At 37.7% G+C, this 14,091-nt stretch overlaps 1 protein-coding gene across 1 annotated transcript in view; it reads left to right on the forward strand.

The window, feature by feature from the left end:
- Window positions 1–13,802, forward strand: part of LOC136716794 (MAM domain-containing glycosylphosphatidylinositol anchor protein 2) — a 186,002-nt gene extending 172,200 nt beyond the window's left edge. Inside the window, exons 14-17 of the mRNA XM_066694181.1 lie at window positions 1,678–1,836; window positions 9,853–9,983; window positions 11,052–11,151; window positions 11,536–13,802. Of these exons, the coding sequence (XP_066550278.1) occupies window positions 1,678–1,836; window positions 9,853–9,983; window positions 11,052–11,151; window positions 11,536–11,624 (479 nt within the window). The 3' untranslated portion in view covers window positions 11,625–13,802. The remainder of the gene's footprint in view (window positions 1–1,677; window positions 1,837–9,852; window positions 9,984–11,051; window positions 11,152–11,535) is intronic.
- The last annotated feature ends 289 nt before the right edge of the window (window positions 13,803–14,091 follow it).

Raw genomic sequence — 14,091 nt, forward strand, 5'->3', positions numbered from 1 at the left:
GCCAGCTTTGTGTTAGTAACAGCGGGTTGCAAAGCTTGTATATCTTTTGGGATATAACACAATCTAGAGTACTTTTCCTCATAGGACAGGCACGAGGCAGGCAACGGCTTTCCCTGGGTGAGAGTTGCTTCAAAAGAGAGCTGCGCTATCGTGTTATAGTGCTCAGATACTCATGTAGATATATTAAGGCTGGTTAGTTAAGCAAGGTTCTTATAGGTCTCTGTGAAAAGACGTTTGCACGAAGCCTGGCAGCCGGGCTGTCCGTCAGGTTGTGTGCCGGGGGATTAGGTGCTGTAACACAGTGAATTGACGCAGCAGCCCAATTGTGTACTGCTTGACTGGAGATGAAAAATGCAGATCGCGTTAATAACACATCCCCAGCAGGCCCTGGTTATTATGCTATTGATTTGTTTTTGTTGTGGGTAAGTGCTAAATTCTGGTGAAGTGGCCATTTAGCTATTAATAGTGCTGTTATTTTGTATTTTGTGTTTTACCGGAATAATACTTTTTTACTGGTTACTTTTTATTTCACCTGTAGTTTTTGTTATTATTCAAAATGACAGCGACTTAAATTAACCCTTTCATTAATATTTAAAAGAGCCCTTTGAAAATCAACGTATTCATTGGTTAGGTTCCTAAAGGGTAGTTTATACAGTGGTTGACTTTTGAATGAATGCATACTTTTAATTACTTTCAACTTTTTGTCAGGAATCTGTGTTTAATCTAATCTCATATTCAAAGTTCTTTTTTTAAATGCTATAACCCACTACTGCCTACTTCACAAGATATACTAGCAATCTGAATTCACAGAGTGCAGGTCAGAGGCGGTTTGACTGTGGTGACAATTATGACACATTCTTGCTCAAGAAATATCTGGTGCCATTTATAGTCTTACTCAAACAATGAATCATCCTGGAGTAGAAAAAAAAAATCATTACAGGAATATGTGGGAGTACTGCTTCAATATATAACTCCCCTGCCATGCTCCAATTCAGTTTTATTAAGCTCGCCAGAGGAAAATGAAGGAATTGTCATTTATTTATTCAGAAGTCACTATTGCTGAGCTGTCACACCCCTCCCCCCTTCTATGTTATTTCTACTTCACCAAAGAAAAAGCTTATATAATAGAAATAAAGATTTGGTGCTGAGCTTAAAAATGTGTACCAGATTATGGTTTTGCTGTTTTCTTGAAAGCACTACACTGAAGCCAGACTTGTTTTGGCATTTGCCATTGCATGGAATAATACCACACCACACATCTGGGATATAAGGTTAAGGGATTATCCGTGACCTGTGACTCAATAGGCATGACAGCTTGGTATGCACAGACTCTTTGGGTAGATTCAAATAAGGTTTCAGGAAGGCATTCAAAGATCTGGCAGGCCCACTTAGGAGAGAGATGCAATTATTAATTTTTAATTTTATTTTTAAAAAGGGGGCTATAGAGTCAATACTGCACTCCTGTTTAGTCGTTCAGACCATTTATATTTTTTCAATATAAATCAAGAGATTATGAACCTACATCTTATTATTTGTGTTTGATCTCAGCTGGGTATATATGGTACTTTGCCTTTCAGAGGTACTGTTTTTTATTTTACTTTCAGAACTGTTGTTTTTAATTTAAAATTGTGCTGAGTTCAGTGCTTTTTAACGTGTGTGCCCTTATTTCTTCTGTAGGTTTCTACATGTACATTGAGACTTCCCGGCCTCGCGAGAAGGGGGATACAGCACGTCTATTGACCCCAACGTTTAACGTAGCCCCAAAAAACCCCTACGGTGTCACCAACTCAGCCTACTGTTTCAGCTTCTACTACCACATGTATGGGAGACATATAGGTAAGCAAGAGGGTCTCGTTGAAAAGGGAGTTATACAATCTATGTATATTTTCAAATGCTATACTGTTTAACACTAACATCACAGCTGTGTGATGACGCCCGTAGTGCAAAGCAGGTGTTTCTATTTTCCCGGACATTAGCCTCTACATTACTGGGCCGTTGCCATGGGTGTGGTAAATATTAGCTAGTGGTGCAGCACACAACAGACTAAAACTCTACGACCAGTTAGCAAAGGTTAGACAGATCCTGACATACCTAATGTGTGGAGATTGATTACTCTCTTTACTACAGGAAGCCTCCCATGTTTAGTGAATAATAAAATTGTGAAAAGGCCCAGAGGCAGATAAAACACACTTGGGAGAAAGTAAGTTTTATAAAATATATATTTCTCAAAACTTATATTAAACATAACTCCTTGAAGCATTTTTGTAACATAATTTGAATCTGTATTTATATCAGCAATGCACCAGAGTACTTGAGTATTTGGGTTTATAGCTTCTGCAGCTGGGTTTTGACTTTATCCCAGATTTGTCTAGAAATTGAATGGTGTTACATAATACTTTAGCTGCAGCAGAGGCTACTGTGTCAACTTGCACCATACATTTTACTTGTCAGGAGAGAAATCTAGTGAATAACGTTTGTTTTTCTTTGATAATGAGCCTCACTTGAAGCTTGTGAAAGAGGTTTTAAACTTCATTATCCATCTCTGCTCACGCAGCCTGTGTTTTCCATAACAAAGCTTTTCCAGTTCCACTCCCCCTTTAAATCTGAAGAACGTCATCTTTTCATTCCACGTTTTGCAGAGTCTTTCAGTTTGTCAAATTGGTTTATCTTTTCATATTTCACAGGACACATACATTATACTTACATTGTTAAACAAAAAACATGAAGTTGTTCTCTTTAAATTATTTATAAAAAGTATTTGGTATTTGATACAACAATCAGACAAGTCCTTAATAATTTAGAGAACATGAAACATTGGGCAAATCTACAGTCAACGGCTGTCCGAAGCCCTATTCCCTTATGAGGCCTGCAGTACCAGTTATGAGGCCTCTAGAGGGCCTCGGTCTGCAGAAAATCACCTCCCTGATGATACCTCATACACCTCACCTGTTCTAACACACAGGTGTGATCAATTAGGTCTATAAAGAGGCTGATGGGAGAATGAAAGAGGAGAGGGTGAGAGGAGCAACAATGATGACAGCACTTGAGCAACTGTGAAAATATAGCAAAAAGGTATAGGTAAAGCGACCAAGAGAGATCCAAAGGCCAAGGAGCAAACACATCAAAGTAATATATATAGGGCCTATTGTACATAGGTTTGGGACTGGCTTAAAGCAAACATTACTGCCAGGACTTTACCACTATCTCTCTCTCTCTCTCTCTCTCTCTCTCTCTCTCTCTCTCTCATACCGTTCCTCATGGGCCTTGGTTTATAATACAAATTTGTACTTTTTGAATGCCTCCATTAATATGCAAGATAGATGCAGAGCCCATTCTGAGACTTTGCATTCCCATTGAGTTTTTTTCCATCAGTCGCATTCAGCAGATAACTGACTGACTGACTGAATTAGGCCTGCATTACAGATCTGTGAGCTTCATGCATATTTGCGTTTCTTGTTTGGAGTTGATCAGGGTTACTCTGCCCAATGTTTGATGCCCATCCTAGCGAGTCCCACTACTTTATCTGTGGACCCCCGTTAAACTCAAATAACTGTGTAACTGGTAAAGCAGAGCCCTGCGATTCAAGTCAAAATATAGAAATGAATAGTTATGAGATGTTTCAGTTGTCTCTTTTTTTTGTTTTGTTTCACTTGTTTGTTTAAATCCCAAACTGTCAATCCATAAATACTTAATCATTCAATGTCAGTATTTATAATCTGTATTTATTCTGTGCAGTCTCAAATGGTTGTTATATACAGAAGTGTACGTCCATGGTTTCCTTCTTTATATAATCTGAATGGCATGTTCTTGTATGTATGTATGTATATCGTGTGACTCGTGAAGTTCTGTTGGGCCTTGAGAAGAATTGTGATTTAACGGTATGTAAAGTGTTAAGACAGCAAGGTACCAGTGGAGACGACACATGGCCACAGCATGTTCTGTAGGAGATGGAGAGTTTAGCTACAAGACATGGGATGACTTCTCTGTGGAGTCTGAGGTACCTTTTGGATACTCCTTAGGGCAAAATAATAATTAGGACAAAGCCTTAATAAATAAAGCACACAAACATGTTTACACAAAGAGGTGTTCCTGCATTGGCCAGTAGCAAGACAGCTCTTAACCAGTTTTAAGTTCCCTTCCCAAGTATTTCCCTTTTTCCATGGCCTTGGCCAAAACTCAAAATTTTGATTTCCTTGAGGTATGCTATAAAAAATTAAGAATGTAATTATATTTTCTATATACATTGAAATAGTATTATTTACATGAGGAATAGTAGGGGTTTTTTTCCAAGGGGAGGATGTTTTGGACTTGGCTTGAAACACTACAGTGCATTTATAATTATACAAATAGTCTGCGTTGTTTAAGTGTATATAACTAAAAATAAAAAACAAAAAGAATGGTTTCACCCAATACAAAAAATGATAATAATAAAATAAATGTCAAATCAAAGTTAAGAAACCTCTAAGGTTATTTATTCACCATTGATGGATGTTTTTTAGAAACACCATTTCCATTCTACCAGTGCTGAACTTGCATATTCCACCCATTATTCACCATTATATATCTTCACTGGACAGACAGTAGCAGTTGAGTGATCGCAATCGCATTGACCCCCTGACCTGTGTTACAAGCTTATTGTTGTAATTTTCTGGCTCACAAAGCTGTTTGATCCTGTCTGAATAGAAAGTGTCAGCGTAATCCAGCTCGGGCCTGGTGTACAATCCAAGCACTCGAGACAATCTATTCAGGTCTGTGGAAAGAAATACAGGGTGCCTGATTTAAGGGCACACCTTACTATGTTTTTAAATCACTGTACATATTTATTTGTTTATATTTCTCCTGCACATTTTTTTTTCCACTGAGGAAATATAAGCTGTTCACACCTTTGGGAGACTGAACTTCTAATGATTCAGCACTGTAGAAGGGCACCAATTACAGCAGGAATGAAAGTGGTAAACTCTGCAGCCAACAGTGTTTCATTATACAGCAAGTACTCTCGAAGGAAGAGGAAAAGCATCATAAACTTATTGCCGAGACGTTTGCTGAGCTTCACTACATGCAAGCTCATTAGATTACAATTGAAATAGAGAACGAATTAAATATTCAGAATGGTATTTTAAGGGTCAAAACCCAAATAATTGTGTATGAACCTGTCACCAAAAGTACAAACTTCTAATGAGACCCATGATTTCTACTAGGGGAAAGGAAGTTGAATTTGTGACATTCTCACTGAGGAAAACAGTTGAAGCTTTTTTTTTCTCAGGGGTTAGGAAAGTCAGTTTTGTATGAACTTGTGTACGCTTACTTTTTCATCTTTTCTCTGCCTTTGCATTTAAGCATACTTACTTTAAACACAATCCAACTTCCAAAATACCAAAGTGTGCGTGCCTTGAAGCATATTTGATTCAACACTCTTCGCCTACTTTGGAGTGAACGTCAACTCCTTGCATCCTGACAGCCAGAAATGTTGTTTTGACTGGGCCCAAGGATAACAAGGATGGGCACAAGCTTTAAAGTCCCAAGTTGTGCTATGTCATAATTTCAGTTGCTAACACAATTGTATTGTCCATTACAACTGACAATAGTAAGCACTTCCATATGAAAACAGTAAAACACCTAGGTGCACAATAACAGTTTTTAATGCTAAAACGCCTAGAGGACTGGAGATGAGTGTTCTTTGAAACCATTAACTGCTATGCAACGTTTACATCTGACAATTCTACCAGAACGTAATGATCACAAACGTTTGTCACAAACATTAAACGTCATGCTGATAACCCATAACTTCAAATACAGTAGTAGCCTTCTCATTAATTTGTTTGTAAAAAAATATTTTAAAAAAAATTAACTGCTAGAATTGTTTTGGGGGGCGTCTTGGATTATTTGAAAGAGATTGGGAATCTAGCTGTCCACTGGATTTTGCATATTCGGCAAGCACTTCAAGTATTGCACAAAAAAGTGCCAGTACTCTACTCACAGACCCAGATTTTGAGCTCCATCTAGTGTCAGTTGACCATTCAAGTTCGAGACATTATCGATCAGGAACTGTTTGTGAATTTCCAAAAACTGAGAATGAGTAGGCACCATTAAATTGTGTAAAGAAGTGGCGACACTGGTGGATACTTAAATGCTGTACAGAGAACCAGATTGAGGCGGTGAGAGTTGCAATGCACATAAACAACACATTCAAATTACAATAACACGTCCTTTATGTCTGGACGTCACCGATGCTCCATCAAAGCCGACACAAAATTCAGGGTCTAATTCAATCACTTCCAGTACATTCATTATTTGTTCAGTAATAACGTTTTCACTCATGTCATCTGTATCAACAAATCCCACAGATCTTTCTTTTATTGCACCGTTGTGTATGTATCTGATGCAAACGAGCTCTCACTTTGACACATCGCTACATTCATCTCCAAGAATTAGTATGTATGTATTTGGAGCTTTGTGATTCGCATTTGATTTTACAAAGCAGTAGCACTAGCTCGTTCTGAGTATCTGGGCTCATAGTGTTGCATTCTTCAGGAGTTTTTCAAGATGAGTTTGTATTTCACTATCATATTTACTTTAAATAACTCCAACACATTTCCTTTATTTAGAGCTTCTGAGACCCATTATTGGAATTTACTGCTTTGCGCAAAACATCATAATGTCAATTACAACTTTAATCATGATTCCTCTCAATTAAGACTTTGTGGAATCCCAATTTAACTGATTGATGTTTCCCTTTTGTCTGTAACCTTCGGATTTTGACAGTGCAATGGAGTGTGCCTTGCTTGCTTCATGTTTTGAACGGCTATGATTCAAATGCTTCCAATCTTTAAAAACATTTTTAATGAACGTTTCTTCAGTGTGTGAATCGGAAAAAATTCCTGCATATTTTACAGAATTGCATTTCTGTCTATGCTGTATTCCTTTAAGCGATACTTCTCATACCACCGATGTGATGAAAAACTTTGGGATTTACCACACATTAAAGGGAATGCCTGCAATTTTGGCTGTGTAGTCGAATTCACTGACCTGTGGATCCAAAGCAGTGCTTATATTGGTTTCGTCCGATGCTGTTGGTGATTTATCAGGTTGTGTAATGTGCTGTTCTGATAGTTCTCTTCTTGTCTTTTGAAATAATTCAACCAATAATTTTGTTTCACCATTTTTAGGAACTCCATTCACAATTACATTTGTCCAGTTGTCGTGGTGTGATGCACTACGTACAAAAACATTTGCCACAGCCAGTTAAATCCTGCTTGTGCATAAATTAGCGAAAATTTTACAATTTAATTGAAAAGAACCAGCCCCCATTCTTTGTAATAAAACATGCCTGTGATTTGCCAAAACGTGTTATTGGTTCAAAATCTTGTATTTATCAAGTTTTTTTTAACACTCAGGAGAAAGTTTACACTCTCTGACTGAGTGTACCTTATTAGTAACTGGGTGGGCATGCCCCTGGTACTAATCCATTGAAAATGGGAAAGCATTTCTGGGGGTTTGAATGTTATTATAGTATTCCAAGAGTTTCAGACAGTTATCTTATTGTCCTGAGGAGCCTGTGTAAATGTGCTAATGATTCGCTAAATATCCATCTAATTACTTCACAACTTCAAACCAATTGTTGGAATTGTATTTAATGTTCCATTACTCTCCCATAGATATATCAAAGGATCATTACTGAAAATCTACATATTCAACACACTTAAAAATATGTTTTGGTCTTGACAATATTAGTATCAGCCATTACGAACACATTATGTATGTTCTTCTTTCTAACTTAATCCAAGCTTTGGACAATGCTGTGTTTGTGTGCCTGACGTCTGCTTCTAAGCTGTGGTGGACACCATATCTGATTTTCAAAGTCCCCACTAAATGTGCTGTGTGTTGATTGAGGCAGTACACTTAAAGATTTAAAGTAGGCCTCAAATCCCAGCCATGCTTTTCTGGTTTCCCTAATTTATTTATGAGCAACGTGTTTTACTCTAAATGCATAAAGGCTCGAGTAATTAGGCTTTCGAGTTAGAACAGCACTGAGTAAGGTAGTCACAGCCAGATTCACAGCTTGTTAGTATGGAAGACAGTGTGAGTTTCTATTGCAGAGGGATGCATCTGTTTATCAGTGTTCCTTTGTAGTCATGTGTTCACCCACACCGACTGATGTCAGTCCTCCGAGACTAAGCCTTACCTCAAGACTACAGTGCTTTTTGTTTGATTTCCAAATATTCACTTTGGTGTCACTTCAAGTGTAAGAGACAAAGTCAGTCTGAGGTTTAAAACATCCCAGATGGGGGGGAACAAATGAAACAATCACATCTTTGAAAGGCAACATTGAAATACATTTGCCTTTCCAAATAAACCCCCTGTAAATGATGAGTCTACAAGTGTTTGCACTAAAATAATTAATTATGTTGTGTGTTGCTGTGCCTGAAGTTTAAACAAGTTTATTACTCTTTATCTTCTATGAGAGTGTTTACAACAGCCAGGAGTGAAAATACACAGGTTCGCGGTTTAATTGGATTGATTGAACCTGACATAACTGAACAAAGGAACAGCGAGGAGCACGTGTAGAAACACCTGCATTTAATAGAGACACTGCTCTTTACTAATTACCTCTACTTGTTGAACCATTCAGAAACCTGGAGTGCTTTTGAGCGAGATGGTGTCTTATGTGGGACCTTTCACATGAATGCTTAACTTGTTTTAAAGCAGATACCTGTACTAATAATGTCAGTACTGTTTAAAAGAACAAGCGTGCTTCACAGGTGCTGATGCACAATTTCCTCTCAGTGTCTCATCTGACGAAATGTTCAGTCTTTATTGGATTGGAGTTGCTTGAGGTTAATATTCTTCCATGACGGTATGGGAGGTAAACCTGGTGGTCCAAACACTCATACCGGATTGTTAGTAAACGTGATAGCCACAGGGTCCTGTACTAACATTTCGCCAAGGGCTGTTTCACACCTTGGAAGTATATATAGTACTGAGGTGTCAAGTGGCAAAGAAACAACAACGGGCTCAGCAAAAGGGAGGGCATAACATCTAATACTGAATGGGAGAAAGCGCCAAGCAAAGCAGAAAACAATGTGCTTCTATCTACAGTGAAGCAAGTACACATTGAAATCAATAGTGCACTTATTAAATGGTTTACACTTGCCTTGTCAGGATTCTGAATGCCTTTTCAAACAGTCACATGACACAAATAGGCAATGGGGGAATATTATTTCCCAATACTTTCCCGAGCAGGAGCAATCTTACTACATGGCTGCCTATGTTGAGTATTCCTCTGTTCTCCACACCGACGCCCCCCACTGGGAAGAGTTCTGGGACTTCTCGAACACAATTAAAATTTCCGACTTCAAAATGAAATGTCATAATGACAAAAAAAAATACTTTACACAAAAAAGAAAAGGGCTTATATATTGTTTTCCAGTACATGCAATCACACAAACTATTTTATTCAATTGACCATTTAGTCTATAAAAATCATGAAGAATGAAAGATGTATTTTCTAGTCTAGGGTGGATGTGTGTAAAGCGTGTATCTACAACCCTGTGTAAGTGGTCCAGCTGCTTTGGCATATCAATAGTAGAGTTTATTGGAACCTAGCAGACCTGTGTGCATCTCACAGCTCAATCCACTGCAGTGTGCGCTTTATATCAGTGTCATAGTGTATCAAGACTGACACAGAGGAAGGTGTGATGAATGTGATCCATTTTAATGACATATAGTACACCTCTTAATAAACCACTACACCACCATGTCATAGAAGGTCAAAGAAGAATCCCTGTTGTTATAACCATTCTTTACTTTTACGAGTATCAAAATGTATATCACTTTTTTTTCACCCCTATTAAGGCACACTGAATGCATATCTGAGGGTGAAAGGACAGACGACACTCGAGAATCCCATATGGACATTAAGTGGAACTCAAGGACCACGTTGGAGACAGGCCAAAGTCAACATTAATCCTACAAGTTCATTCCAGGTATGGGTTTGGGAGGCTAAGACGTGAACAGTATGGACTTGAACCTAGAATACTCATCAGTTACGATGGAATTGTAGATCGAATGATGGCTTCAAAGATATCAGATGTTGTTGTACTTAATTGTAATGTATTGAGCATTCGGTGCACCAGTTTAAGCCTGCCAACCTGAGGAAAAAATACAGTAACCAGTAAAATGTGTTAAAGAAAGTGATATTAATAAATGTAATCTTGAGGTAGGATTTTCATTATAGTATTGATTCTTTGATATAGTTTATTCTGAGGGTGGCAAAATGCAGCCTTTTTTGTTTCTTTTTCAGGGAAAAGATTCATATTACAGGAAAATAAAATCCAATATGATGCTGGCAGACCTATCGCAATCAATAGAATTAGGTTAATCAAATGGGGCACACTTGTAGAGTGTTTTTTCTATATAAAACCACCCACGCATGTAATGTGGGCTTTTCATTCTGAGTCCAATATTTGTATCAGTTTGCCTCGAACTTCCAGGAGCTGAGGAAGCTACAACAACAAGAACAAAAAAGATTAAGAAAGGGTCTCTCTGTAAATTTGACAATGGGTTAATAGTCACAAGTCAGCAAGTTAGTACAGGGAGCAATTGGTGTTACTGGTATGCTGCCTCCAAGAGGAAAAAAACGCATCCTCTGTGGCTGGTCAGATGGGAAAAGACATTTTTAACTCAAATATCTCTTCCAGAGTGTTCTATCAACAAGACAATGAACAATAACCCTGGTTATTACGAATGTTGCTACAGACAGCACCGAAGGGAAATTAGCAATCGCACGTCCCTTTGAAGTGCAGCAATAACACAGCTGATTGACTTTAGATTGCGTACGTCTGTACCAGGGTGTATGTACACCAGTGGACCGTTAAACAGTTGGCTTTAATAACCCTGTACTGTACTGTACTGTACTGTACTGATGTGATGGCTTAGAAGACTGCTGTAGAAAAACACTAGTCCAATAAAAATGTAAGATCATGTATGAGTTCTGAGTGAAACGAGACGAAGCGCTAAATGTTTGTCCACCACCGTGATTCCCTGTCTTGCAGATGATATTTGAAGGTATTCGTGGCGATGGAATAGAAGGAGATATTGCCATAGATGATGTCACCATCGAAGAAGGAGAGTGTGGAGACCCCCCACCAAACAGTGAGTATCCAAGGAGAACGATATTTACTAAATAAGGGCTTTTCAGATTAATTTTAAACATTTACTCAATTAAGATATTTTGTCAAATGTCTGTTTTTACCTCTCCTTTTAAATCTGCATAATGCCTTATATAAACTATTGCCATATTAATGGAAAGCAACAAGTGACTGACAAATTAATTTAAACCATGACATGCAGGAAATGGAAAAAATAAGCAAATAAACATATACATACATACATGAATAAGAATAAACAATCAGACACATCAATAGATTAATGATCTTTATGGGTACTGTGTTTTGCCAAGCCCCCTTGAGACATGCTGCTGAAATTGAAATAATCTTTTGATGTTTCACTGGCTGCTGTCCATCCCTCTTCCCTCAGATTTGAAGTCCTGGGCCCCTCCCAGAGGAGCACATATATGGCAGCTCGGTGTCACTCTGCTCCTGGCTCTCTTCAGCCACCGGAGGTGACCTTCCCCTGGCAGAGGCTACAGAAAGATGTTTCAGGCATTGGCATGAAGAAGGAGTCTGTGTACTTGGACCTTCAATATAAAATTACCAAAGATTCATCCGACTGGACTGCTGAGAGGAAGGCAGCACACCTAGGGCTCCCGAGGGAGAGAAAAAAATACAAAAAATACAAAAAGAAAAAAAAGAAAAAAAGTCAATTATTTTTTAAATATATGCATAAAATGCTCCCAAGGGCAGAATGGAGAGCTCTTGTCAACTTCATGGTTATTTCGAATGCAGCTAGGCAAGACTGGACTTTTTTTGTATGATGGAGTTAGACTGAAAAAAAGTGTAGAGATTCTTTGTAAAGCACAAAGACATGACTGGGTTTTGTTTCATAAAGTAAGAGTAACTATTTTTTTTTGCCAAGGAGACATAATGGATTGCTATAAAAAATATATTAAAAAATCACTGTAAACAGGGTATAGTAGTTGGCAATTTCTCCACAATGCAAATACATTGTGGGGAATAAATCAGATTAGCTCTTATGCCTTTGGCTGTCAGTTTGTCACAAATAATTCCCAAACTCCAAGCTTTCTTATGGTGTTTATTTTTTTTTTCTTTGTTTCTTTTCTCCTGAAATCATCAACCCCTTTCCACTGAAAACCATAACACCAGCCTTTCCTTTTAGCATGGCTCTGTTAGGATAATAACACACAGAATGGAAAAAGGTAAATGTCTGCATGAATGGCTGCCCATTGTCCCCAAAACTTAAGTGCACACATCATTGTAGGGGTCTGTAAGAAAGCTGCTTGCGAGTTGTGGAGGGGGTTTATCCTCTGTAGTGCGATTTCTACAAACAGTCCAACATAGGAATGTGAGCCACTTTCTGCCATGAAACCAAGTGCCTTCAAATTTTAAATAAGCCTGACAAGAAAGAAAACACATTGATGATGTTTCCATCGTTACTGGTGGGGCTATTTTTTACAAAAATCCACAGCCTGCCAGTTTATAGGCAACTATTATTATTGAAAATAATATAAACGATCACAAAAATAGAATAAATCATTTTCATAATGACCCGGCTTCTGAAGATGAAAAGAAAATGAAAAGAAATAAATCACTACTTTAAGCCCTCTTGGTTATGATATAAGTAACAGCCATCAAGACAGCCACAGCCTTTGAGCATGCAATCCCCTTGGAATTTATAATCAAGAATGAAAGGAAAGAAAGAAAGAAAGAATGAAAGAAAGAAAAGAAAAAAAATAAAACTTTCCCTGCTTTGACTGGAGATTGGAAGCGGTACTTTGTGCAGAGTTATTGAGCAGGAGTGGAAGGACCGGAGCAAAGGTCTCTGGATGTGAAGAGAGCAGAGGGCAGCAATTCACGTGATCGATAGCCCTCATTTCCAAGAGCAATCTCCATTCAGAAACAAGTGGGCCCTAGGCGTGCAAAGAAACACATTCTTCGATATACTGGAAGTGCTGTGAAGAGAAAATGCGTTTCAGCATTAGGACCTTTTAGACGCAGGATTACGCTGAGACCAGGCATTCTAAGGATGAAGATATGGGCTCCTTGCCTCTGCCGTTTATCTCCAATTATGTGGATTCTGATCAAATATTTTATTACTTTAGTGGGAGTGTAATACTACTTTTACACAAACTGTAAGAATGACTTGGAACTACCTGAGACCATACATTATCTTAACCAGCTGGTTTTTGAAATGTATTGTAAAATCTCCCTTATATTGTTGGTTATGATGACATTTGAATACTTATTTGATTTGATTTGATTCTTTTTCATTTTTTTGGGCCTAAATGATCTGACCTTTTAACTTCATATAACAAACATGTTTTCTTTTTTGCTTTTCACATATACTTGTCCTTTCTTGATTCCCTTGCATTTAAAAAAAAATCAAAACAAACTAAAAAAAAAAAAAAAAATGATATGCAAATAAAATTGGTGAATAAATTATTTAAAGAAAAAGAAAGTTCTATTAGATAACCTTTGTGACTATTGATACAAAAAAAGCACAAGATGTAATAATAATAAAAATATAATGCAGAGGCTTCATTTTCGCTTCATTCTGTAGACTTCTCTCCCAAATTTGAAAAGTGACAACCCTGCAACTTATGGAGAAAAAAAAAGTATTAAAAGATATTTTACATCTGTGTTCAATAAAGCTCTTTTCAGGTAAGATGTGACATTGCATGTGTTTTTGCTGTTGTAAAAAGACTCCTGTTACATTAGCCATTTAAGTAAGGATCTGTCCCAGAAGACACTCTGCTCTGTTTTTGATTGCCTTTGTTTATCCCTGATTTGTGCAGGCTTTTGCATTTCCCTTGTGACGTCTTGTCTAATGTTCAAAAGAATGAAAAAAAGGACAAATGTATCTTGTGTCTTGCAAATTGTTCTTTTTGCAGATGGGGGTTTGAAGCGTTAAGCATAGTTTCACAAAATTAGAACAGACAAACCCCTCACCTCCCTT

This window comes from Amia ocellicauda, chromosome 21 (assembly GCF_036373705.1).
Source record: "Amia ocellicauda isolate fAmiCal2 chromosome 21, fAmiCal2.hap1, whole genome shotgun sequence".
In the NCBI taxonomy this organism is placed as follows: Eukaryota; Metazoa; Chordata; class Actinopteri; order Amiiformes; family Amiidae; genus Amia; species Amia ocellicauda.